At 35.7% G+C, this 25,312-nt stretch overlaps 1 protein-coding gene across 1 annotated transcript in view; it reads left to right on the top strand.

Moving 5' to 3' along the window:
• The window catches only part of ITFG1 (integrin alpha FG-GAP repeat containing 1), a 262,992-nt gene that overhangs the window by 1,113 nt on the left and 236,567 nt on the right, over positions 1 to 25,312 (top strand). Inside the window, exons 2-5 of the mRNA XM_036832521.1 lie at positions 967 to 1,039; positions 6,376 to 6,521; positions 7,669 to 7,726; positions 8,946 to 9,020. Coding sequence (XP_036688416.1) covers positions 967 to 1,039; positions 6,376 to 6,521; positions 7,669 to 7,726; positions 8,946 to 9,020 — 352 coding nt within the window. The remainder of the gene's footprint in view (positions 1 to 966; positions 1,040 to 6,375; positions 6,522 to 7,668; positions 7,727 to 8,945; positions 9,021 to 25,312) is intronic.

Genomic DNA, 25,312 nt, shown 5'->3' with positions numbered 1-25,312 from the left:
TCCAGCTTGAGGTTCTTGGGAGTTCTTTGCTTTAACCATCACTAAACAAACTTTTCTTTGTAAATCTTGATGCTGACAATGGGCATTAGAGGGTCTTAGTATTCTCTAGTACCCACAAAGCAGGTACTGTTTAAGGTCAAGGCTGTGAAAGAAGGAAGTGAAGCACTTACAGAGTTTGACAGGATCTTGGCCCAGATCTCTTGGAGTCCTTCTCAGGACTCCAGAGCCTCTTGTGGACCTTGGGTATTTCCCCTATCTTTGTATGACTCCATGTATTGCAAGAAGGGTGCATACTGCCTAACCTATAGCCACTCCACCCAAACTGGAGACAGAGATTCTCCCCTTAACTTTAAAGATGCCCTGTGTTTGACTAAACAATTTCAAAAATCTGTTCCAATGAGTGCTCATTGAGCTCCAAAAATGCATCAACCTGGAGGATGGTTCTGTAGGAGCCACAAGAGGGTAGTCTTGGAGGATTCAGCTTTTTCTGCTTAAATATGACATCATGTCCTAGTTACTAGTCAGATACCTACAGTAGGAGTTTCTGTGTCCTTGGTGTGATGCATCCGTGCAATGGACTGAACAGCCTTATGAGAGGCTGAGTTGTTAGGTTTGGGGAAGACAAGACTTAACACATAGTGTAGTTATAAGGCATATTCTTTATGTGCTTCCTTTAAGTCAATCAGTCTGACTCCTGGCAGAAGCCATTGATTTCAGTTTGCCTTGACCAACTACCTTTTTCCTTGTTCATCCTCTAGTTTCCCTGCTGCTTTGAATATCGAATTTGTGATACACTGTTAGGAATCTCCATTCCGTTAGTCTAATAGGACCAACCTTGAGAGGGCAGACGAACTGGAGTAAAATAAAAGTTTTCTTGTTGAAAACAGTGCCCAGAAAGCTTCTTGTAACCACTGATTGTATGTCTCACTGGGAAGCATTTTTCTAATGTATACTCGCTTCTTTTAGGAAATGATTTAATCGTCTTTTTGGCAGACCAGAGCGCACCCTATTTTAAACCCAAAGTAAAGGTATCCTTGAAGTAAGTACAAATGTATTTGTTTCTGTAAAACAGTCGTTAGTGTCATAATAGATACGCAATAACTAGTTGGATTGTCTTTGAAATCAATTTTACTCTAAAGTGGTGTTGTGATACAAAACCACTAGTTATGAGGTATGAAGCAAGTAATTTGTTAGGAAAATTAGTGAGCATACCAAAGTTTAAAAATGATTTGCTTTAAAAAATAAATAAGTTTGAGTGGAACCAGGTCTGTTCCTACATAAACACCTTTCAGTCCCTTGCAATCTGACATGCTTTCTTGAATGTCTTGGGGTTTGTCCCTCATCCTGAGTGTGCCTGTGGGAGCAGCTCAGTCACAGGCTCATGAGGTCAACTTTGTGTTTTGTGGTCTGAGGGAGGAGTTTGCAATGGGGTCAATGACCTCTGTTCTAATTTTTCATTTATTGACTGATAGGTGGTGACTGCTAGATAACTCATAGGTTGATTTTGAGGAAATTCAAATCAAACTGAATTTTTTAGATGTTCAAATAATAGTTCTATTTTTTTTATATGACTGGCATTGCATGAAACACAGTGACCTTCATTGATAGTGAGCCAACACAGTTTTGAAACTATAAGAAACAAGAATCGATCACTGTCTGGAGGAAGAGATGAGTCAGTGCAGGCTAAAGTGGCAGCTTCTAGAAAGTTATGGGACTTGTGCTTGACCTTAAGATAAGTAAAATTTAGGTGAGGGCTTTCAAGTTTCAGGACACAGCATTAACAAGAGATGGTAGTAAAAACAGCAGGTTGTGAAGAGGAGGTGGAAAGGTTTGCCTGACAGAAGTGGAGGGTATACTTTGGAGAGTTATGGACTAGGAAGATGAGATCAGGGCAGACTAGGAACCCTCATAAATATCAGAAAGAATTGACCTCAATCCCAAGAAAAGTGGGGAATCATTACAGGTTCTTGTTTAAAGGAGAGGTGGTGAAAACGGTATTTTAAGTTGATTTGATTTACTCGTTAACCATGTGCAGGATGAATTAGTATGTAGAAAGATCAGAGATTACTTTGGAAACTGTTCAAAAAATTTAAGAAGTCCCCATATGGGGTAATGAGTGCTCAGATTCTACAGTATTTAACTTAAACTCAGACATATGTAAAAAAATATTGGCCTTGAGTTAGAACATTGAGGCGTTGAGGGGAAAGTTATAGATGGATAAACAGGAGATTATCCCTCTTGAGAAATGTTCCTTGATACTGGATGTCAGCATGCTTGGAGTGGGGAGGGAACAGAAGTTGATAAATACTACATCCAAGAAATGAACTGCCTAGAAGTGGTTTTTCATGGAAGATTAAAAGTTAAGGAATTTGTGGGCTATTAAAGACTTGGGTTCCACTGAGTTTTTAAAAAATCCCAATTTTTCTTTGACTAATATAATGTTTTATATACTTATAAAATTTAGAAACTCTTGTATTTATTTAGTATAGTTTTCAAAAACTAACTGTCCTTCACTGTTTTCTTCCCCCTCTCCCCTGTTCCTCTCTCAAATGCAACCACTTTTAAAACTTTGAGCTGTTTCTTCTGATGTTTATTTCCATATTCTAAAATAAGTTTTTATACTGTAATTTCTTGAGTTACCATCTTCATCTCTTGGATTTTTTGTTAGCATAGACAAAGATTTAGCATCTTTAAATTGGCTCCATCTCCATATAGTTGTATCATATTTTAGCTTGGTCAGTAATCATTGTATAAATTCTGGCCATGTAGATTATGTGTACTTCAGAGCCAAGCAGTATACAGTATTTCATTTCTCTATGGTTTTTCCTCCAAGAGTAAATGATTGTTTTTTAAAAAATAAATTGCACAGTTTTCTGTGTACATATCCTTAATTGCTTTGCAGATGTTCCATCATACCTGCCATATACCTGTTGTGCTTTTTTTTTCCCCATTGAGTCCTCTGCACTCCTCCCCAATCTGAATTCATTCTCTAGGGCTTCTGCAGAGTTACTGTTTGGAGACTTTCCCTTTGTCATTCTATGTTTGATCCCTATTTCTTGGATCCTGTGCCATTTTGTTCTTTGCTTCTTCATTTACTTCACTGGAGTGTATCCTTCAAGAAATTCCTGAGAAAGGATGCATGGATATGTCCCTCCATTTCCAAAACCTTTTTCTACTCACTCTTTGATTGGCCTGTAGTCTTCTAGCTTCATCGGTTGCTGGTTTTAAATCCATTGCTATTCTTTTTCCTAATCCTTCAAATATGACTTATTTTTAATTTTTGAAACTATTAGGGTCTCTTCTTTATCCTTTTTCTCTGAAATTTCATAATATGTCTTGGTGTAGACTATTTTTCATTCATTACTCTAGCCTCCCTTCAAGCTGGAGGCTTCTATACTTGGGGCCTTTTTGAAATGTTCTTATATTATTTCTCTGATTATTTTTTTGTTTTCTCTTTCAGGAATTCCTACTAGTTGTTTATTGGACTGCCTAACTCCATCCTTTATTTCTTTATTTCATTTGTGTTTTTGTCATTTTGTGTCTTTTTCCCCCCAGGAAGTTTTCTTAATTTTATCTTCAGCCTTCTATTGAATATTTTTATGTTAGCTGTCATATTTTTTTTTTATCTCCGAGAAGTTTTCTTTGTTATCTTATTGTTCTTTTCTCTTAGCATGCTGTTCTTTTTTTTTTTTTTAATGGATGTAGTTATGTCTTCAGGTGTGGTTTTGAAGTTTTCTTTTGTTTCCTCTGTTATCTCTGTTTTTTCAGATTCCTTATTGCTATTTGTTTTGGCTCTCTTTAATACTCATAGTTTTCTTTAAAAGGCAGGTAACTCTTTATTATACTATATTAAGAATAAGGTACTAAAGAGCTAATTGGAAACTCTGCGTAATGGGACTTACCTCCTGTCTCCTACCTCGTGGATATGTTCCTGGCTGACTGGCATCCTAGGAATTTGGCAGAGTTGGGGGCAAGGACCAAACTGTTCCTTTGTAGACTTTCCATTAACTCCCTGTTTTTAGCCTAAGGCCAATATCTTACCCTCTCCTGAAACTTACATCTCTAATGCCTGAAACTTCCCAGAAGTAAACTACTTGGTTGTTGGCATGCTGAGCAAGAGGGAGAAGGGACCATCACAGAAAAAGTGTTTTCAGCCTTACACTTTACTTTGTCTTCTGCTATTTCAGATGACTACAAATTCTGAGCCTTTCAGAGGTTCTTCAGGGCAAAAAGCTTCTTGAGCCTTTTCTACAAGCACTTCAGCTTATACAGTTGACCATTGAACGACATGGGTCTGAACTGCATAGGTCCACTTACATACAGATTTTTTTTCATTAAATTCATACTGCAGTACTACACTGTCCCCAGTTGGTTGAATCTGTGAATGTAGAACCAAGGATGTGGAGGACCAAGTATAAAGTTATACCAGCTATGGATTTTCAACTGCAAGTGGTCAGTGCCCTTAACCCCACGTGTTCTTCAAGGGTCAACTGTAGTTTTCTTGCCCTACTAAGGCAGAGCCTTTCATGATCTCTTTGTCTTTGAGGGTTATGCTCTTTTTTTAAAAAAGAAATTCATTCCATATCATTTTAGTAGGTTCTTGAAAGAAGAAGAGATAAATTCATGTGTCAGTTTGTTATTTTGTAAAGTTCGAATTCCTTTTTTTTTTTATTTTTTATTTTTTGGCTGCACCCTGCAGCATGTGGGATCTTCCCTGACCAGGGAACGAACCCGCACCCCCTGCAGTGGAAGCACAGAGTCTTAACCACTGGACCACCAGGGAAGTCCCTCGAATTCCTATTTTTACAACCATAAAGAAGGGCAATTTTAGGAATAAAATCTGCTCAGGTTAAGTTCCCATCTAGTCCTTTGTAATATATTACTGTCTATTTCAGGGTACTTTCTGACTCCAAATCATTAATTTATTTGAACAAGTATTACTGCCAGGTATGTGCTGTATATGTATGACTGCACATGCATACATACACAAGTACACATACAGAGGTATACACTTACATGCAGCTTGCTACATAGTAGCATGTGCAGTTGCTATATCATCATTTTTAAAGACCAGCTATTTTTCATGGAAAGGTTAAAGTATTGTTGGAATTCTTTGAGGAAACTGGCATTACAAAAAATATTTTATCATAATGAGGATCAATTTTAGAGGCCAACACAACTGAATTTGAATTCCAGCTATTCCATTTAACTAGCTATTTAACAATGAAAGCTACTTCAACCTCAGTTTCCTGGTCTGTTCAGTGAGAATTAAGATACCTATTTCAGGTGATGGAGATTATCAGATAATAGCTATTAAGTACTTGATGTAATATCTGAGGCATAGTAAGTAGCTGCATTAAAATAAAGCTATTATTATGTTGTTTTTCTTAATTATTCTTACCCTTGTCAGTATTTTCCTCATTTTCACTTGAAGTAAAACCTATTATATATATTTTTATATTCTTGAAAATAATTATGCATATTCTTAGAAAATAATTATGCATAGGCTGTTTGGAAACTTACTGTCTTGCTGTTTGTTCTTAAGTAGAATTAAATGTAAATTGAATTTAAGGCCTATTTTTTGATTGGGTCACTCAGACAACATTATGACAAGACTCCAGAATGTTTTGTTAAGTTTTCAAGGTTAATATAAACCATTTTAGAATATTTTATTATTAAAAATGTAGAATTAAGTATGTATGCTTTGATAGTGTATTGCCAGGTTTGGTCAAAAAGAACTTATTTTTCATTGTGAATCTTGAAATAAAATGACTAGTTTTCACTGTAAATTTCAAATCTGCATTAAAATCTAAAATTAAGTAATTTATAGATAATATCTTTTATAAAATGACAGTGATACCCCTCAGTGCTTTAGCAATTGATAATGAGCCTTCATTTATGTTACTTTTTTTTTTTTTTTTTTTGGCCGCATTGTGCTACAGTTCCCCGACCAGGGACCTAACCCCCACCCCCTCATTGGAAGCCCGGAGTCTTAACCGCTAGACTGCCAGGGAAGTCCTTTGAGCCTCCATTCGTATAAACACCATCCATATGTCCTGGTATCTTTGACAAAAGAACTAGGTGAAAGGATTAAACCAATGCTTGAACATAAAACTGTGTTCCCTCTTAATAAATATTTCAGCTTTTTCTTGTTTCTTAAAACCCTCTGCGTTCATCCTGAATTCTTTCATAGACCAAAGAGGCCTACATACATGAAGGATGATAAGCTATTAAAGAAGAGAATGTAATTAATCAGTTCTGTGAATTTTTAAATTTTGCATTGAAAATATTTTTGTATGGTATAAATATAGAAGTGTCCTTTTCTATTATAGCTCTACTGGAATGTTTGTTTATTAAAATGTTTGTTTCTTTTAGGAATCACAGTACATTGGTAACAAGTGTAGTCCCAGGGGATTATGATGGAGATTCACAAATGGATGTTCTTCTGACATATCTTCCCAAAAATCATGTCAATGGTGAATTAGGAGCTATTATCTTCTGGGGACAGAATCAAACCTTAGGTGAACTTGTTTTAAGAGTTTTTAATATTTATCACTGGATATTAAAGGAAAAATATGCCTGGTATTCTTAGGTAAATATAACAAAAATAATGTTCAGAAATCAGTTCAAAAATGCAGTTCTTGAGTGTCAGTAATTGTCTCTAAAAACTTCTTTAAAAGTCTGTTTTCTGGTTCTTCTTTTTCAACCTAGAACTGGTCTGCAGTCAACTCCAGGGAACAAAATCCACTCTGTTAGCTTAAGGAAGAGAGAATTTATTAAAGGGTGTTTATGCTTTACAGAGTTACTGTGATGGCTAAAGAACACACACGAGGTTGAAGTTTCAGGAACAATCCTCAAAGCCTTCAAAGAAGCTACTGCCTTTTTACCATCAGAAAGTGGCCAGTTGCACAACAGGTGCCAGAATGACACTTGCTCACCAGCAAAATGGATGCCATGCACCCTCCCTCTTAGTACTTACAATTCAGTGATCAGACATTAAGACAGAAATGGCAGAAACACAGCCTTCACCTCATTCCTGCCTTGGCAAAACTCACCATATCTAATTAGCAAGGCTTACATTTTATTTAGAATCTTAAATGCAAGAGAAATGCTATTTTTGGTTTCTAGTCTCCCCAGTACAGGAAAGCACAAAAAGTTTAGAGTAAAGGTTGAGAGTCAGTCTATCATATCTACCCACAAATCTTCGTCTTATCTGAAAAGCCAATTAATTATACCTAAATGGACACCTTTGTTCATGGAGCCAGACTGAAGAAAGGAGGAGGAGAGGAGGGCATGGACGTTTTAGAGTCTAGTAGTTTTGCGTGTATTGGGTTCTTTATATCAAAACCTTAATTGTCAACTGCTCTACTGCTAAATTGTATATAAAGAAGACTCATCTAAGAGATTTTCAGAATGAAGACTCAAAGGAAGTTATTGTAATACTGGTCTTCACTGTAGAATAAACTCTCCCAATAGCTTATCTTTACAAACTTGATGTCCATTTAAGTTAGATTTATAGTGTCTCATTAATGCTAATAGTTGGAATTAATTAGAGATGAATTTTGAAAAGAATGAAAGGGTATTTTTCCCTGAGTGCAAATATCAAAATTAATGTGTTATAAAATGCCTTTTCATTTATATATTTTCTTTTCTTTTTTTTTTTAACAGATCCTTGCAATATGACCATACTCAACAGGACTTTTCAGGATGAACCATTAATTATGGAGTAAGTATGTGCTTACTTCCCTTTGAATGATTTTAAACTTACAAACATAAAATCTTTCACATAGGAAACTACTTTGCTAAGTTGTATTGACTCTAAATTCATTCTCCCTTTAAAGCTGATAGGGGCCTGTCCTCTTAATTACATATTTATTTGCCATGATGGAAGAAAGAGAAAGGTGAAATTCATTATTTTGCAAAGAGGGAGAGATTTGTCTTTTTGGTTTTGTTTGAAAAGCTTTGAATGTGTCCATGATGGATCTTTGTTGATGCTAGCCATGTTATTACTCAAAGAACTAAGATAACTGTTTTTGGATAAAACTGTTAGTGCTTGATTGACAGATAGGAAGGGTAGAGGATTTCCTCTAGAGACTTAGAAAGATTTCTATATTAAGGAGAAACTTTGTCCTTTTCACAACTCTTCCTTAGTATTATCATTTATCTCCTCAAAGTAGACTCATGTACCAGGATAAAGTTAATCCAAATTTCTGTTAGGACTCTGGTAATGATGTAGATATCATTTTGGGGAGTAAACAATGTATAGCCACATTCTTGTTTCCAGTGCTGCCTTTTGTACAGTTATTAAAATCATAGTCATACATCAATAGGTCAGTAACCATTAGAAGTCTGAACTTTAATTCATGGATTAATCTTTTTAAAGGTGCTCAGCTTGATTTCTTTTATAATTGGGTGTTTTTCATTGTTGTTACAATATTCAGTGGCTCGCATAAATTTTTATACCAACTAGGGATTACTTTTGTGGGTTATTTCTCCTAAGCCCATCTGACTAAATAAGGAGGGTCATGAGTCTGAATTAACGGTCTCCTTATCACTCAGAGACAGGCTAGGCTATGTAGAGGTTACAGACAACACCAAAATCTCACAACAAAAGTTTATTTCTTGCTCACACTGCATGTCCAGTGTGGGTCAGTGATAGGCTCTTTTGCCAGCTCTCAGAGTGTCTTACAGGCCTCATCGTCTGTGGAGCCGTACCATCATGTTCTTCTCATTGCCAAGATGACTGGAGGGTCCAATAATGAAAATTAAACACTTTGGCCTCAGAGTGAAACATGTCACTTCTGACATTCCATTGATTGCAACAGATACTGACTGTTGTATGTCTACCACACCTCCCCAAAGTTTTTTTTTTTTTTTTTTAAACTAAATTAGAAGTGAGAATTTAATAAAATAGCTGCTTAATGTTTTTAATGTTTTCTTTTTAGCTTCAATGCCGATTTAATTCCTGATATATTTGGTATCACAAATGAATCCAACCAGCCACAGATACTATTAGGAGGGTGAGTAAATATTATTATATCCATGTAATTAATTGTACATGTTGCTGCTGGAGGGACTGTGTATCTATGTGAACTGATTGCTTTAACCGTTGGGGGAAAAACCCCAGCTCATTGGAAATCCTTGTTTAAGATTTTTAAAAGGACATTTGGTCAACATACAAGCTTTCTCAAACACTGTGGATTTGATCTGCAACTGGTTTCTGTGTAGAGCCAGTTTAATCCTTTTATCCCTCTGGACATTAGAGATACAAACTTTGCAAGTCCCCATTTAAATATTGGTTCATTGGATGTTTTTAGAAATGGAAAGATTTAATTTAAATAGTATGGATAGCTGCCGTCTTGATTGAATTCTCTACCTTAGTCATGTTAGCTCCCAGATGTTCATTGATAAGCCTTGTTCCTTCTTTGTTCAATGAGCAATTAATAATTGCCTGAAAATATAAACATTCCTTCTCTAAGCTCTGGAAACTTTTCCACGTATACTCTATCCTTGACCAGTTTGTATGCTAGGATTCTCTTATTATCCAAGAATGCCATTCTTAGGGAAAACTGCCTGGAATCTTGCAATTCAAAGATCTCCGTTATAATTCCTCTAGATTTGAATAGAACTGTCTTCCTAACACAAGAATTCATGATAGCAAGATACTTTTCATGAGATACCTTCAACTTGGTTAATTTTTTCTGTATTTGATAAGGCAAACATTTTAAGAGTACAGAACACATTAATTTTTTTGACTTTCCAGCAAGTGCAGAGAACCACCTTTATCAATCTGTCTTCCCAGCTACTATACATCTAATGAATTTTCCCTCTGTGTTTTGCAGAAGTAATGTATTTTTATGATTAGTTTCTGAAATGTGATGCACAGGCACAAAGACAAGTAAATTATCAAAATCTGAGCTATTCTGAGGTGAAACTGTTACATTTCCTATCACTTTTTCTTAAAAGTTTTCCATAAAGAATATGAGTGTTTTTATGCTAGTCATAGTGACCTTTGAAAGACTTACTGTGAATCTTTAATGAGAAACCTGTTTTTTCCTCAAACTTTGAAAAATACCTGGAAGAGAACCCTGCTTTAGAGACCAGCTGGATGGAGATCTTGCTTTGCCTTTGTGGCCATGTCTGGGAGGAACTGAGTGTGGGTGGGCTAGGGGAAGGCACAGGTGACTCCTACCATAGCAAGCCCTGCTTGTTTGTCTTGGGTAGACATGTGATTGAGAATGTGATGGTGACTTCTGGCCTGGTTTATTTCATGGTAATCTCCATTTTAGTGAAAGGAATACTTGGAATATTTTTTTTTAAACGTGATAATCCATTTATTGATTGATTGATTGATTGATTGATTGCTGTGTTGGGTCTTCGTTTCTGTGCGAGGGCTTTCTCTAGTTATGGCAAGCGGGGGCCACTCTTCATCGCAGTGCGCCGGCCTCTCACTATCGCGGCCTCTCTTGTTGGGGAGCACAATCTCCAGATGCGCAGGCTCAGTAATTGTGGCTCACGGGCCCAGCTGCTCCGTGGCATGTGGGATCTTCCCAGACCAGGGCTCGAACCCATGTCCCCTGCACTGGCAGGCAGACTCTCAACCACTGCGCCACCAGGGAAGCCCTTGGAATATTTTTAATATGATGTGGTTTGACCTTTGGAAATTTAAACTTATGAAACAGCTATTGTAGATAATTGAAGAAGTAAAAACTACTAGGTATTGTGTGATAATGTCATAGCTTATTTATTTGTTCTGAATTCTATGTTAGATTTTTTTCCTCTGATGCTTCTTTAAAAACTTACTCTGCTTAAAGATACATTCACTTTTATTTTTTATACATTATTCTGTGGCGTACTACAGTATACTGGAGTAATTCTCTACTATTTTATGATATTTCTCATTTAAACTTCAGTTACAGATTAAACAATAGTGGCTAACCATATTATAGGTAACAAGTTTGTATCCAAGATTTGTCCTGTTACCTTTGTCCAGATAACTTTTAAAATGAAGTTATAAAAATTGACAGAAAAGAATTTTTGTCAAGAGCATTGTTAGGATGACTATTGCTAGCATTATCATTATTCAGACAACAGAAAGCTGAATATGTCTCTATGGGGGCAAGCATTAATATGTTACTAAAATAAGAAAAATGTATTTCACCATATCAATTTTATGTTACAGACATATGATTAGGTGTATAAGTGAAAAAGCCATTAGTATTGACATTTTGGACCATTTGCATGACTTCTGATTGGCAGCCCAATCTTATCTATTAAGGAATCTAACCAACTTTTGCAACTTAAATATTATGCTTATTTATGCCAGACCCATGATTATCTTAAATTTAATTAAATTTGGCTAGCACCTTAATTTTATGGGAAATTTTGCAATGATCTTTAAATAGAATGCTAAATGCTCCCATGGAATTGTGCTGGAAAGCCCATGGCTTTAAGTGGCCCAGTATAGGCATGGAAACAGGAGATTGCCCACAGGTAAAACTAGCATGATCAGTTCGGCTGGAGTAAGGGTGCAGATGGTCAGCCTAAGCTGGAAACAGTGATAGGTAGAAGAATCCCTTTTAATTGGTACTGTGGGGGTTATCTGATAGGGACAGGAAGGGTGCTAAACCTCTGCTGAGGTGCCAGAGATAATTGAAGTGTGTTAAATGTACAAAGGTGAGGATTCAGTTTGCGCCTCCACCTCACTTTTTAATGACTTGAAATAACGTTAATAATGTGCCACATTACTTAGAAATAACACCTAGCTATTAAATGTTAGAGCAGCTTTTGCAGTGATTAGGTTATCGTTAATCAGCATTTTCTGTAAAAGGGTATTTGAAACTGATGTTGCATAAGCATTCAGGATATTGTTTTTAGTGTTGACGTGAAAACACTTGTACCTGTAATTTTAATCAAAGCCAAATGTAATGTTGGTCTGTTCATATTTTCTGTGACTCATATACTGAATTCAAACACATTCAAACTGGGTCAGGCCCAAGTTGTATACCTGGGAATATTAATCCAGGTATGTGACAAACAAGCACTTTTGCCATACTCCATTTACTTTACAAGCATTTGCATGAATATTTTGAATGGAATATTAATGGCACTGAAAGCAGCCATTTTTAACTTATTTATGTGAGTGGATATTTTTCCTCCATTAGCAGAAAAAACTATCTTCTATTTAAATATAGGTATTTAATCTCAATTCAGAAGGAATAAATCCCTGTTTTTCCATGTAACCTTCTATCTTTTTACATTATAACCAATGACTGATTTATTAAATCACCCTTCATTTTTACTGCTGATTTGTTTGTTTGCTGGTGCATTACAGAAAATATTGCAAATATTTATCTTAATGAAATAATGATATTTGTCATTTAAATGTATTGTTTAGAAAAAATATGAAAATTAAGAGATTTATAACACAAAAGAAAACCAAATAATCATCAGGACAGCTTTTAACTTTATAATCAGCATTAGTACCCATAGTCTTAACAGAAAATGGTAGCTTTGAGATGATTCATATTTTCTTAGAATTCCCCTAGCAACCCCCTCCCTTTCTCACCTTATATACCATTTGTATTTTGAACATTGTTGTTTAAAGGAATCTATTAGGACTTAAGAAATAAGTTTTTTATTGGTATTTCCATAGAAACAGAGTATCAGTTTTTTTTTTTTTTTTTTTAAATCTGTTGGTTTTTTATTTTTTTTTTAAGTTATACAATTTTTATTTATTTATTTATTTATTTATGGCTGTGTTGGGTCTTCGTTTCTGTGCGAGGGCTTTCTCTAGTTGCGACAAGTGGGGGCCACTCTTCATCACGGTGCGCGGGCCTCTCATTATCGCGGCCTCTCTTGTTGCGGAGCACAGGCTCCAGACGCGCAGGCTCAGTAATTGTGGCTCACGGGCCCAGCTGCTCCGCGGCATGTGGGATCTTCCCAGGCCAGGGCTCGAACCCGTGTCCCCTGCACTGGCAGGCAGATTCTCAACCACTGCGCCACCAGGGAAGCCCCAGAGTATCAGTTTTATAACTTTTCTCTTTTCCTAAAGAAACTTTGCTATTGGAGATAAATTCATTGATTCTCTCATTTCTCACCTAAACCTTTTTCTTTTCAAAATTAAGCCACAGAAATAGTGAAAGCTTTAGCAGATAACTCAGAATTGTATATGCTGTGATTATTTCAAGTGGCTTGTTACTCAAGGATCCATAATTTTATTTCCTGGAGTCCCACCAGAAGCTTTTGGGGAGTCAATTAAATGACCCTTGATTCCCTGGTGATTTATCATACTGCTTTGTTTTATGTTCTGGTTGGCAGTGTTGTATGTAAGTGAACTTTTGCTTGTTTCTAAGTGAATTTAAGAGGTTATTCTCAAAATTTACTCACCTTGCTTTTTGTTAAATCTTACAATTTTTTAGATATGTTTTCTTTGTAGTAATCATTTAGAAAGAGAGCTTCTTTTGAGTTTCTGTGCAAGTAAATTCAACAATAATTGTTCATCATTAATATTGATGATACTTAAAAGTGTTTTGAATTCAACATATTTATTTCTATTAGCATATATCAAAATTTTGTTTCCTTCTTTGAGAGGAAACCATTTTATTTTATTACTATTTGCATGTATTGAAAAAAGTCCATTTTAAAACAAGCATAGAATACCAATGAACTGTACACTTAAAAATGGTTAAGATGGTAACTTCTATGTTATGTATATTTTACCACAATAAAAATTACAAAAAGAAAAACAAACAAGCACAGTTAGAGAAGCTATGTGTATAGAGCAGACTTTGAGTAAGCTTGGTATATATTATCATTTCAATTTAGGGTAAAATGAATCAAAATAATTTATAATTCCTGAAAATACAGGTTAAGTTCTCTTTCATTAGAGTCCTATTGTATGTTTTAAAAATGTATATGCTGTTGAAAATGCCCTACAGATACTTGATTTTTAACAGTCTGGAGGCCTAGGCTCTGAGCTGCGTGAGTTCCTGAGTTCCATAGTAGCCCTGAGTAGAGATGGGGGCCTATGCTTCTCCTCAGACTGCCTACTCTTCTGTCTGCCTGCCCTAGGAGCCAGTGCTGCTAGGGCCGTCTCTCAGGTGTAATATCACTGTTGCACACCCTTGGAGGTAGGAACATTTGGACAAAGTAAGGATATGGTTGAAAGAAATCACCACGTTTTCTCTTACAAACATAAGGTGCTATTTCTAAGAGGTCCTTAAGATTTATCTGGTCTGACCCATACCTTTGAATTCTAATAGAGGCCCAAGAGTGAGTGAATAACCCATCAAGTATTTACCAATGTAACTCTGTTCTTCAGCCATGCTTCTTTTCCCACTCTTCTCTCATGTGTTGTACTCCTCACCATGCCCCTCCTGAAGAGGCATACCTCAGGGTTGTACAGCTTATTGTCCTCTGTGAGGCTCAGGGCTGGATGGGGAAGAATGAGAAGAAAGAGAATCTTAAACAAGCCTATTTGCTTTTTTAAATATCTACTTAGTAACTCTGGGGTTGGCAGTTTCCATCAGTTGTCTCATATTTTTCCCACAACAGGTAGCTGTGTAGCTCAAGAGGCGCTGTCAGGGAGCCGGCTAATTCAAAGGTTAAGTGACCACTGTAAGCTTGCAATGTAAATAAATGGTAGATCTGGGATTTGAATCTTGGTCTTCCAAACTGTAAAGCCTTTGCTCCTGCCTTCAACTCTGTATAGCCATTACCATTGTTATAGTCACAGAGGGCCTTTGGTGGTGCTCCAACATGGTTAACTTAGACTTCCTCATAGCATAGTGGTTGTTTTCCAAGAAGAAGCAATACAAGAGTATAGACAGAAGCTGGAGATCTCTTTAAGGCTCGGTCCTGGCAGTTAAACAGCATCACTTCTGTGGCATTCTAATGAAAGAATTAGCTAATATTCTAGGGAATTTGAGGATTATGTACTCTACCTGTTGATGTGGGCATGGCTTAACTGAAATGTAAAAGAGCATGTGGGATGGGAAATAATGTGGCCATCTTTGGATACACAGCATGGTAGGCTGTGTTTATTTACTTTACCATAAGTAAAGACTTGCAAAGGAATATACAAACACAGATCATTTAAGCAACTAGATCCTCAGGTTTCATAGGTACTCCTACCTAAAATTGATGAGCCTGAAAACGTACCTGTTTTCACTATAACTTTCTCCTCCTTCATATAAGAATGCCACAGGCTTCCTTGGGGGCGCAGTGGTTGAGAATCTGCCTGCTAATGCAGGGGACACGGGTTCGAGCCCTGGTCTGGGAAGATCCCACATGCCACAGAGCAGCTAGGCCCGTGAGCCACAATTACTGAGCCTGTGCGTCTGGAGCCTGTGCTCCGCAACAAGAGAGGCCGCGACAGTGAGAGGCCCGCGCACAGCGATGAAGAGTGGCCCCCGCTTGGCACAACTAGAGAAAGCCCTCGCACAGAAACGAAGATCCAGCACAACCATAAATAAATAAATAAATAAATTTAAAGACTAAACAGACCAACAAAATTTAAAAAAAAAAAAAAAAAAAGAATGCCATATTCTTTACCCTTCCTAAATCTCACTAATGATACATTTCCTGGGGAGTAAAAACCCGTACGGCATGAAACACAGATATACTAAACTAATAGAATTTCCAGTTCTTCCTCTTCTCCTCTTTCTTCTTCCTGTTTCTCTTCAGATGAAGCTTGGTAGCAAAAAGCATTTTGATCCACATTGAGATGTTCTGAATTCAGATGTGCTAGAGTGGGGTTGTGGGAGTAATGACAGTTTTTGTTTAATGACTTTGCCTCCTGCATTCCCTGACTACTGTCAAAGAATCTGTAATTATTGAGAGAGGGTCCTGGGAGAATACAGCAGAGAGCATCCGTAAGAAACACCAAATTCAGCAAAGCAGACCTTTCAGCTCTTCTTAGTACTCTATCCCTAAGACACATAATTAAATGGAAGGAAGGTACTTTTCATGCCTATGTAGTTTTGGATCATGCCAGTGATTGTTTCAGATGTGACCAGAACATTTTCAAGGACTAACAAACCTATGGATAAAATGCCAGTGATTGTTTCAGATGTGACCAGAACGTTCTCAAGGACTAACAAACCTATGGATAAAACTTTTACATAATTTCTTTCATATTTGATATGCATTTTTCTATAACGTAGCTAATACCTACTTTATCAAATCATATCAAGAAAATTCCATTTAAAGTCAAATATCTTGTCTTATGAAAGGTTTACTATTTTCTTTCTCCTATTGATAGAAAATAAATTTACATGCTGGCTCCTGAGCCAAATAATTTTTTGTAGTATATACCTTTCTCATTTATTAAAGTCATAGGGAAAAATTTGGTATGTCTAAAGAAATAAGAAAGAAGTTGTGTGATTTCTCATTTTTATAATCTGTTTTTATTTACTCCGGAAGCCAGATAACAGAGTCAGTATTCACATACATTTATGGACTATTACGTCTTTTATCATACTTATTGTATTATAAATTATTTTCGCTATACTTTAATTGCAATGCTTTAAGTTCACTAAAGATAAACAGCATGTTAATTTACTATCTTGTTTTTATAACTTATTTTATGAAAATAGATAAATCAATTTTATCAAAATTACCTTAATTTTGACTGCTTTTAGCAATCTTTGCTACAATATATAATCTGTACTTTTCTCAGTAGTTTTTGTAATATTCCTTGAAACACATGTTAACACATTTATTTGAATTGAAAAAATGAGGTCAAACTCTGACAGAAAATAACTTTCATTTGGAGATTAGTTTGACAGTGAGGACTGGCTTTGCTAATTGGATTATATACCAGGCATTTTACATAAATTGAATGAGCTAAATCAGCAGCTCTAAATTCTTTTTTTTACTTTCATTATGGAAAAATTTAAACATATGCAAAGGTAGAGCAAGTAGGACAATGAATTTGCATATAATACACCTGTCATTCAGCTACAGTTAGCAATTCTTGGCCAGTCTTACTTCATTCACAACTTTTCCTTCATTTCTCTCTCTAACTCCTTCCCCAGACATTTTTAATCCATAAATATTTAAGTATATATCTCTAAAAAGTAAGGATGTTTTTAAAATCCATAATTACAATGTATTTATCATACCTAAAAAATTAAGATTAATTTAATATTAATATTAAATTTCCATGGAGATTTTAATGAACATATATGAACAAGATTTCTTAGCATCTGTATCTATAAAGATGAAGAAAAGGAGTAGACTTTATGCTGAATCCTGTTTCATTCTAGCAGTGTCATGCTATTCTAAAGATAAGTAAACTAATATATTTTAAAGCTCCATTCATTTCTTCAAAAAAAATGCATTTCCAATGAAATTTTACCTTTGATTTAATAAGCTATCAAAGCTTTTTCATCAATTGTACAGTAATAGTTAAAATAACTCAACCTCAAAGAGATTTTTTTTAAAAACACCTGGATGCATAAAGCCAATTTAAATACCAATTTGAAGATGTACATTTCTTTGGAGACATATGATAGCGTGATCCCTAAAAAGACCAGATATAAAAATATTTTACATCATGATAAAGTTCTATAACAGAAATAGAATAGAAGTACAAGTCCAAGGATAAAGAGAAGAAGAGCTTTTTTATGTGGTTTATGGGTGTATGTGGATGATGGTGGATAATAATCAGTATGGTATCTATATTCTACTGAATACATTTTTAAGAGTAATCATTTTTATTTTTTTATTATATTTATTTATTTTTTTACAGTTTTTCCTCCTTGAATCCTGTTTTTTTTTTTAAATTGAACCATCTTTTTCCCTTTATTTATTTATTTATTTATTATTTATGGCTGTGTTGGGTCTTCGTTTCTGTGCGAGGGCTTTCTTTAGTTGTGGCAAGTGGGGGCCGCTCTTCATCGCGGTGCACGGGCCTCACTATCGCGGCCTCTCTTGTTGCAGAGCACAGGCTCCAGACGTGCAGGCTTAGTAGTTGTGGCTCATGGGCCTAGTTGCTCTGCAGCATGTGGGATCTTCCCAGACCAGGGCTCGAACGCATGTCCCCTGCACTAGCAGGCAGATTCTCAACCACTGCACCACCAGGGAAGCCCCATTTTTATTTTTTTATTGAAGTATAGTTGCTATAAAATATTATAAAGGTGACAGGTGTACAATATAGTGATTTACAGCTTTTAAGGGTTATATGCCATTTATATTATTGTAAAATATGGCTCAATTCCCTGTGTTGTACAATATATCCTTGTTTTATACTTAATAGTTTGTACCTCTTACTCCCCTGCCCCTATATTGCCCCTTCTCCTTCCCTCTCCCACTGGTAACCACTAGTTTGTTCTGTATTATATCTTTGAGCCTGCTTCCTTTATGTTATATTCACTAGTTTGTTGATTTTTTTAGATTCCACATACAAGTGATATCATATAGTTTTTATCTTTCTCTGTCTGACTTATTTCACCTAGCATAATGCCCTTCAAGTCCATCCATGTTGCTGCAGATGGCAAAATTTCATTCTTTTTTATGGCTGAGTAGCATTCCATTGTGTGTATGTATATGTGTATGTGTGTATGTATATATTACACACACACACATATATATATATCACATCTTCTTTATTCATCTGTTGTTAGATACTTAGGTTGCTTGCATATCTTGGCTTTCATAAATAATGCTGCTATGAACATATCTTTTTGAATTAGTGTTTTTATTTTAGATATATATACCTAGGAGTGCAATTGCTGTATCATATGGTAGCTCTGTTTTTATTATTTGAGAAACCTCCATACTGTTTTCCACAGTGGCTGTACCAATTTACATTCCTACCAACAGTGTACGAGGGTTCCCTTTTCTCTACATCCTCACCAACATTTGTTATTTGTGTTCTTTTTGATGATAGCCATTCTGACAGGTATGAGGTCATATCTCATTATGGTTTTGATTTACATTTCCCTGATAATTAGCCAGGTTGAGCATCTTTCCATGTGCCTGTTGGCCATCTGCATTTTCTCTTTGGAAAAATGTCTATTCACTTCTTCTGCCCATTTTTTAATTGGGTTGGTTGTTTTTTTGATGTTGAGTTATTTATATGAGCTGTTTATATATGTTGGATATTAATCCCTTATCAGTCATATCATTTGCAAATATTTTCTTCAATTCAGTAAGTTGTCTTTTCATTTTGTCAGTGGTTTCCTTTGCTGTGCGAAAGCTTTTAAGTTTAATTACGTCTCATTTGTTTATTTTTTGCTTTTAGTTCCTTTGCTTTAGGAGATGGATCCAAAAGAATATTGCTGCGATTTATGTGAAAGAGTGTTCTGCCTATATTTTCCTCTAGGTGTTTTATAGTATCTAGTCTTACATTTAGGTCTGTAATCCATTTAGAGTTTATTTTTGTATATGGTGTTAGAGTATGTTCTGATTTCATTGTTTCACATGTAGCTGTCCAGTTTTCCCAGCACCACTTATTGAAGAGACTGTCTTTTCTCCATTGTATATTGTTGCCTCCACTGTCATAGATTAATTGACTATAAGTGTGTGGGTTTATTTCTGGGCTCCCTATTCTGTTCCATTAATTAGAGTAATCATTTTATTTTAAAATATCAGTATTTCTAATAGGTTTAAAGATTACATGCTTTTGTAGCTATTTAAAACGTTGAAAATATTTATATTACTTTCTTAGAAATGAACTTCAAGGTATTAAGGGATATAGTTTTTGTAAATTCTTTAAGAGTCTATTGGAGCAAAAGTTTTCAAGACCACTGGACTGGGCAGCTTAGAGAAGCATGCTAGACCCATTTCCTAGTAACTGCTTTTACCTGGGTATCTTTTTTTTTCTTTTTTTTTTTTTTAATAGTTCAATTGTATTACATGAGTGTTGTTGTTGTTTTTTAAATTAATTATTTATTTATTTATTTTTGGCTGCATTGGGTCTTCGTTGCCATGCGCGGGCTTTCTCTAATTGTGTCGAGCGGGGGCTACTCTTCGTTGCAGTGCGTGGGCTTCTCAATGTGGTGGCTTCTCTTGTCATGAAGCACAGGTCTAGGTACCTGGGCTTCAGTAGTTGAGGCACACGGGCTCAGTAGTTGTGGCTCACGGGCTCTAGAGCGCAGGCTCAGTGGTTGTGGCGCACGGGCTTAGTTGGTCCACGGCATGTGGGATCTTCCCGGACCAGGGATTGAACCTGTGCCCCCAGCATTGGCAGGCGGATTCTTAACCACTGTGCCACCAGGGAAGTCCCTTACCTGGGTATCCTAAATAATGACAACTCAGTGTAGGCTGATCATGAAAAGTGAGTGGATTAGCAGTCATTTCTAAGAGCAGTTACCATAATAGCCAACTAAAAGCTACAGTTGACATTAATTACATTTAAATTCATCCTTTGATAAATGCTATTCTTTGAGATTAAAGGTGATGATGACTACAAATTAGAACACCTTGACATAATTATGTTTCCTGTTGGGGACAAACTAGTAATTGGAGTTTTCTACAGAGGTCAAGAAATGTCAACAGATAGATTCAACATGGCTCAGAACTGCCCACTTTTTCATCTCTGCTGTTTCTTCCTTTGTCATCAGAGCAGTTTACATCTGTGACCTTGACATTCAAATGGAGTTAAGGAAATTATAGTTTATATGGATATAGTTGCTTGAAAGATATGGTGTCTGCTTCTTACTGAAAAACTATGTTGTGTATAAAGAGCAACATTAAAGGCAGAAGGAGAAATGAATTTTATTTTCACCTATTTAAATTTTTAAACAATTTAGTTTTCTTAGGCAACTTCAGTTTTCAGTCATCTTAAAATGCATCATGAAAGAATCAAAAGCTCTTTCTCCCCCCACCTTTGGTAGTCATCAGAATGGTAAATAGACACTGTATGTAAAATAAACTATAAGAATCTGCTAACTGCCTTTTAAGAGCTGTTAATGTAAAATATCAGAGTATAGGAAACAAGTGTAAAACTTAAAATACTGTGAAGAACTTGAATATTGATTTGAAATGTTCAAGATAGCAATATTACAATTAATATTCTGTTAGGAGTTGCAAACTCAAGTGTCTGATGGGGCCCAGAAGGAAAACAAAGTTAGTGAACAGTTTGGGGAGCTTGGGACTTGACCTGCCTGCAGGCTCTAGCTCTGTGTGAAAAGGGCCAGTTGCTTGCCAGACCTTCTGATATTTCAAGAGAAGTTGGAAATCCTGATTTTTATTTGAAGTCTGATTTTTCATTTGTTTTACCTCTTAATTCAAACTTTTTTAAACAATGTGTAGGTCAAATAAATCACATTTTATGCTGAATTTGGCCCATAGTCTGCCACTTTATGACTTTTGCTTTATCACTGTTCTAGATTCATTTGAAATGTACGTTTTGTTAAATAGTTCCTAAGACAAAATGTCACAAGTTAGTTGAGATTTTCCAAAACTCTAACTATAACTTGTTTCAAAGCAAACCTGTAAAAAAATCTATGGGAAATTAGATCAATAACTACTAGCATAGTAATTAAAGACAGCCACATGATTAACCTCATGGAGCTCAACTGTGTAAAAGTTTGTGTTGTTTTAATTCATTTTCAGCATATAATTACAAATTTGTTGGGAACATGAGAAACTCTTCTGAAATGACTTTATGTCAAACTTGTCATAGAATCTCTAGCCTGAGTCTCATTATTTTGTATGTAATGAAAAATACTTTAATGCTTCGAATTTAAAGAACTGATGAATAAATGGCACATCTTAAAGAGAAGTGAACCAATGATTATTAAATTGGACTTAACTGAAATTATTTTAAGCATTTCTAACCTTGTGTAGTATGAAATAAAAACATGACATGAATGCTTGGTATTGAATTACCATACAACAAATGCTAAATATAACTTTACAATGTATATTAATATTTTCTTATTATCATAACCCTATATTATGGGGTTTTACTTAAAGTAATACAATCAAGTTGTAGGAATACTGCTTGGTTTGGTTTTTAGTGTCTTGTTTAGGTTATAGATGAGGCCCAGTATGTGCTAAAAAGAATGTAGAAGAAGGTTATTGGGAAGAAGTTACTGTTGGTAGAACCCTTTGCATAGAGAAAAATTTTTCCTGTTGAATGCTTATTCTTTTTTCCAGAATCCACCTACCAATAACAAATTAGTCAATTGTTCCTTTCCACTTTCCAAACACTTCAAAACTAAATTCACAGGTGAACCTTGTTTGCTGTCTACTCAATTGGATACTGTGTTGACAATTAAGTTAGACTTAATTAGCCTTTAATTGCTCTTCTGAGATGACATATCTATGCTTCCATATTGGACTGGAACATAGTACTGTGAAAAAAATAGCAAATTCTAACTAGAAGTAGAGAAGAATAGGAGATGCTACTTGAGACTACGATTTGGTTCAGCCAGTATTTGGGAGCCAGGTCCTGGTTAGGCATTGTAGATACAAATATCTATGAGTCAGGGTACTTAGGATACACTCTCAGAGAAATAGTTCCTCAAGTAACTATAAGGCAAACCAAAGTGCTATTAGTAGAGAAAAGTATAATAGTGAAACAGTGAGAGAGGAGTAAAGGCCTTTTGGAGGAAGCTGATTTAAGTAGGGCCTTGATAAATAGGAATGCCTTTGACGCTGGAGTGTTCTTCACTGGTGAGGAATTGTGGGGAAACGATTTTATTTAAACTTGCTCTTCTTTCTGTAGTTCCTAATAGTTTACCAGTATGACCTTCCTGATTTTGACAAATGCACTATGGTTATATTAGATGTTAACATTAGGAGTAACTAAATGAAGGATATGTGAAAACTTAGTACTATTGACTTTTTTAATGAGATAAAATTTGCATAACATTATTAAAATTAACCATCATTTTGTACACTTTAGTGAGATTTAGAACATTTACAACATTGTGCAACCATCACCTAGTTCCAATGACTTTTCATCTCTCCGAAAGGAAACCCTGTACCCATTAAGCAGACACTCTCCCTTTCCCCTCTACCCCTGCACTTGGTAACCACTAATCTTCTTTCTGTCTCTAGGATTTTCCTATTATGGGTATTTCATATAAATGAAATCATACAAGATGTGACCTTTTGAGTCTGGCTTCTTTCACATAGCATAATGTTTTAAAGATTCATCCATATTGTATCATGTATCAGTACTCCAGTTATTTTTATGACTGAATAATATTTTCATTGTACGGGTATATGACATTTTGTTTATTCATTCATCCATTGGTAGATATTTGGGTTATTGTGAATAGTGCTGCTAAGAGCATTCATGTACCAGTATTTGTTTGAATACCTGTTTTCAAGTCTTTTTTTTTCTTTTTTTTTTTAACATCTTTATTGGAGTATAATTGCTTTACAATGTTGTATTAGTTTCTGCCGTATATAACAAGGTGCATCAGCTATACATATACATATATCCCCATATCCCCTCCCTTTTGCGTCTCCCTCCCACCCTCCCTATCCCACCCCTCTAGGTGGTCACAAAGCACCCAGCTGATCTCCCCGTGCAATGCAGCTGCTTCCCACTAGCTATCTATTTTACATTTGGTAGTGTATATATATGTCAATGCTACTGTCTCATTTTGTCCCAGCTTACCCTTCCCCCTCCCTGTGTCCTCAAGTCCATTCTCTATGTCTGCGTCTTTATTCCTGTCCTGCCCCTGGATTCATTACAACCATGTTTTTTTTTTTTTTTAGATTCCATATATATGCATTAGCATATGGTATCTGTTTTTCTCTTTCTGACTTACTTCACTCTGTATGACAGACTCTAGGTCCATCCACCTCACTACAAATAACTCAATTTCTTTTCTTTTTATGGCTGAGTAATATTCCATTGCATATATGTGCCACATCTTCTTTATCCATTCATCTGTGAGAGGACACTTAGGTTGCTTCCATGTCCTGGCTATTGTAAATAGTGCAGCAGTGAACGTTGTGGTACCTGTCTCTTTTTGAATTACGGTTTTCTCAGGGTATATGCCCAGTAGTGGGATTGCTGGGTCATATGGTAGTTCTATTTTTAGTTTTTTAAGGAGCCTCCATACTGTTCTCCATAGTGGCTGTATCAATTTACATTCCCACCAACAGTGCAAGAGGGTTCCCTTTTCTCCACACCCTCTGCAGCATTTATTGTTTGTAGATTTTTTGATGATGGCCATTCTGACCGATGTGAGGTAATACCTCATTGTAGTTTTGATTTCCATTTCTCTAATGATTAGTGATGTTGAGCATCCATTCATGTGTTTGTTGGTAATCTGTATATCTTCTTTGGAGAAATGTCTATTTAGATCTTCTGCCCATTTTTGGATTGGGTTGTTTGTTTTTTTGATATTGAGCTGCATGAGCTGCTTGTATATTTTGGAGATTAATCCTTTGTCAGTTGCTTTGTTTGCAAATATTTTCTCCCATTCTGAGGGTTGGCTTTTTGTCTTGTTTATGGTTTCCTTTACTGTGCAAAAGCTTATAAATTTCATTAGGTCCCATTTGTTTATTTTTGTTTTTATTTCCATTACTCTAAGAGGTGGGTCAAAAAAGATCTTGCTATGATTTATGTCAAAGAGTGTTCTTCCTATGTTTTCCTCCAAGAGTTTTATAGTGTCCGGTCTTACATTTAGTTCTCTAATCCATTTGAGTTTATTTTTGTGTATGGTGTTAGGGAGTGTTCTAATTTCGTTCTTTTACATGTAGCTGTCCAGTTTTCCAGCACCACTTATTGAAGAGGCTGTCTTTTCTCCATTGTATATTCTTGCCTCCTTTATCAAAGATAAGGTGACCAATATGTGTGTGGGTTTATCTCCTGTGAAATTTTTTGTTCTAGTTCTGTGAAAAATGCCATTGGTAGTTTGATAGGGATTGCATTGAATCTGTAGATTGCTTTGGGTAGTATAGTCATTTTCACAATGCTGATTCTTCCAATCCAAGAACATGGTATATCTCTCCATCTGTTTGTATTATCTTTAATTTCTTTCATCAGTGTCATAGTTTTCTGCATACAGGTCTTTTGTCTCCTTAGGTCGGTTTATTCCTAGGTATTTTATTCTTTTTGTTGTAATGGTAAATGGGAGTGTTTCCTTAATTTCTCTTTCAGGTTTTTCATCATTAGTGTATATCAATGCAAGAGACTTCTGTGCATTAATTTTGTATCCTGCTACTTTACCAAATTCATTGATTAGCTCTAGTAGTTTTCTGGTAGAGTCTTTAGGATTCTCTGTGTATAGTATCATGTCATCTGTAAACAGTGTGTTTTTCAATTCTTATTGGTATACACCTAGGTATAGAAATGCAGGGTCAAATGGCAATTCATTGTTTGGCTTTTGGAAGA

This window comes from Balaenoptera musculus, chromosome 19 (assembly GCF_009873245.2).
Source record: "Balaenoptera musculus isolate JJ_BM4_2016_0621 chromosome 19, mBalMus1.pri.v3, whole genome shotgun sequence".
In the NCBI taxonomy this organism is placed as follows: Eukaryota; Metazoa; Chordata; class Mammalia; order Artiodactyla; family Balaenopteridae; genus Balaenoptera; species Balaenoptera musculus.
The sequence above is the reverse complement of the archived record's forward strand: the minus strand, read 5'-3'. Positions and strand labels throughout refer to the sequence as shown.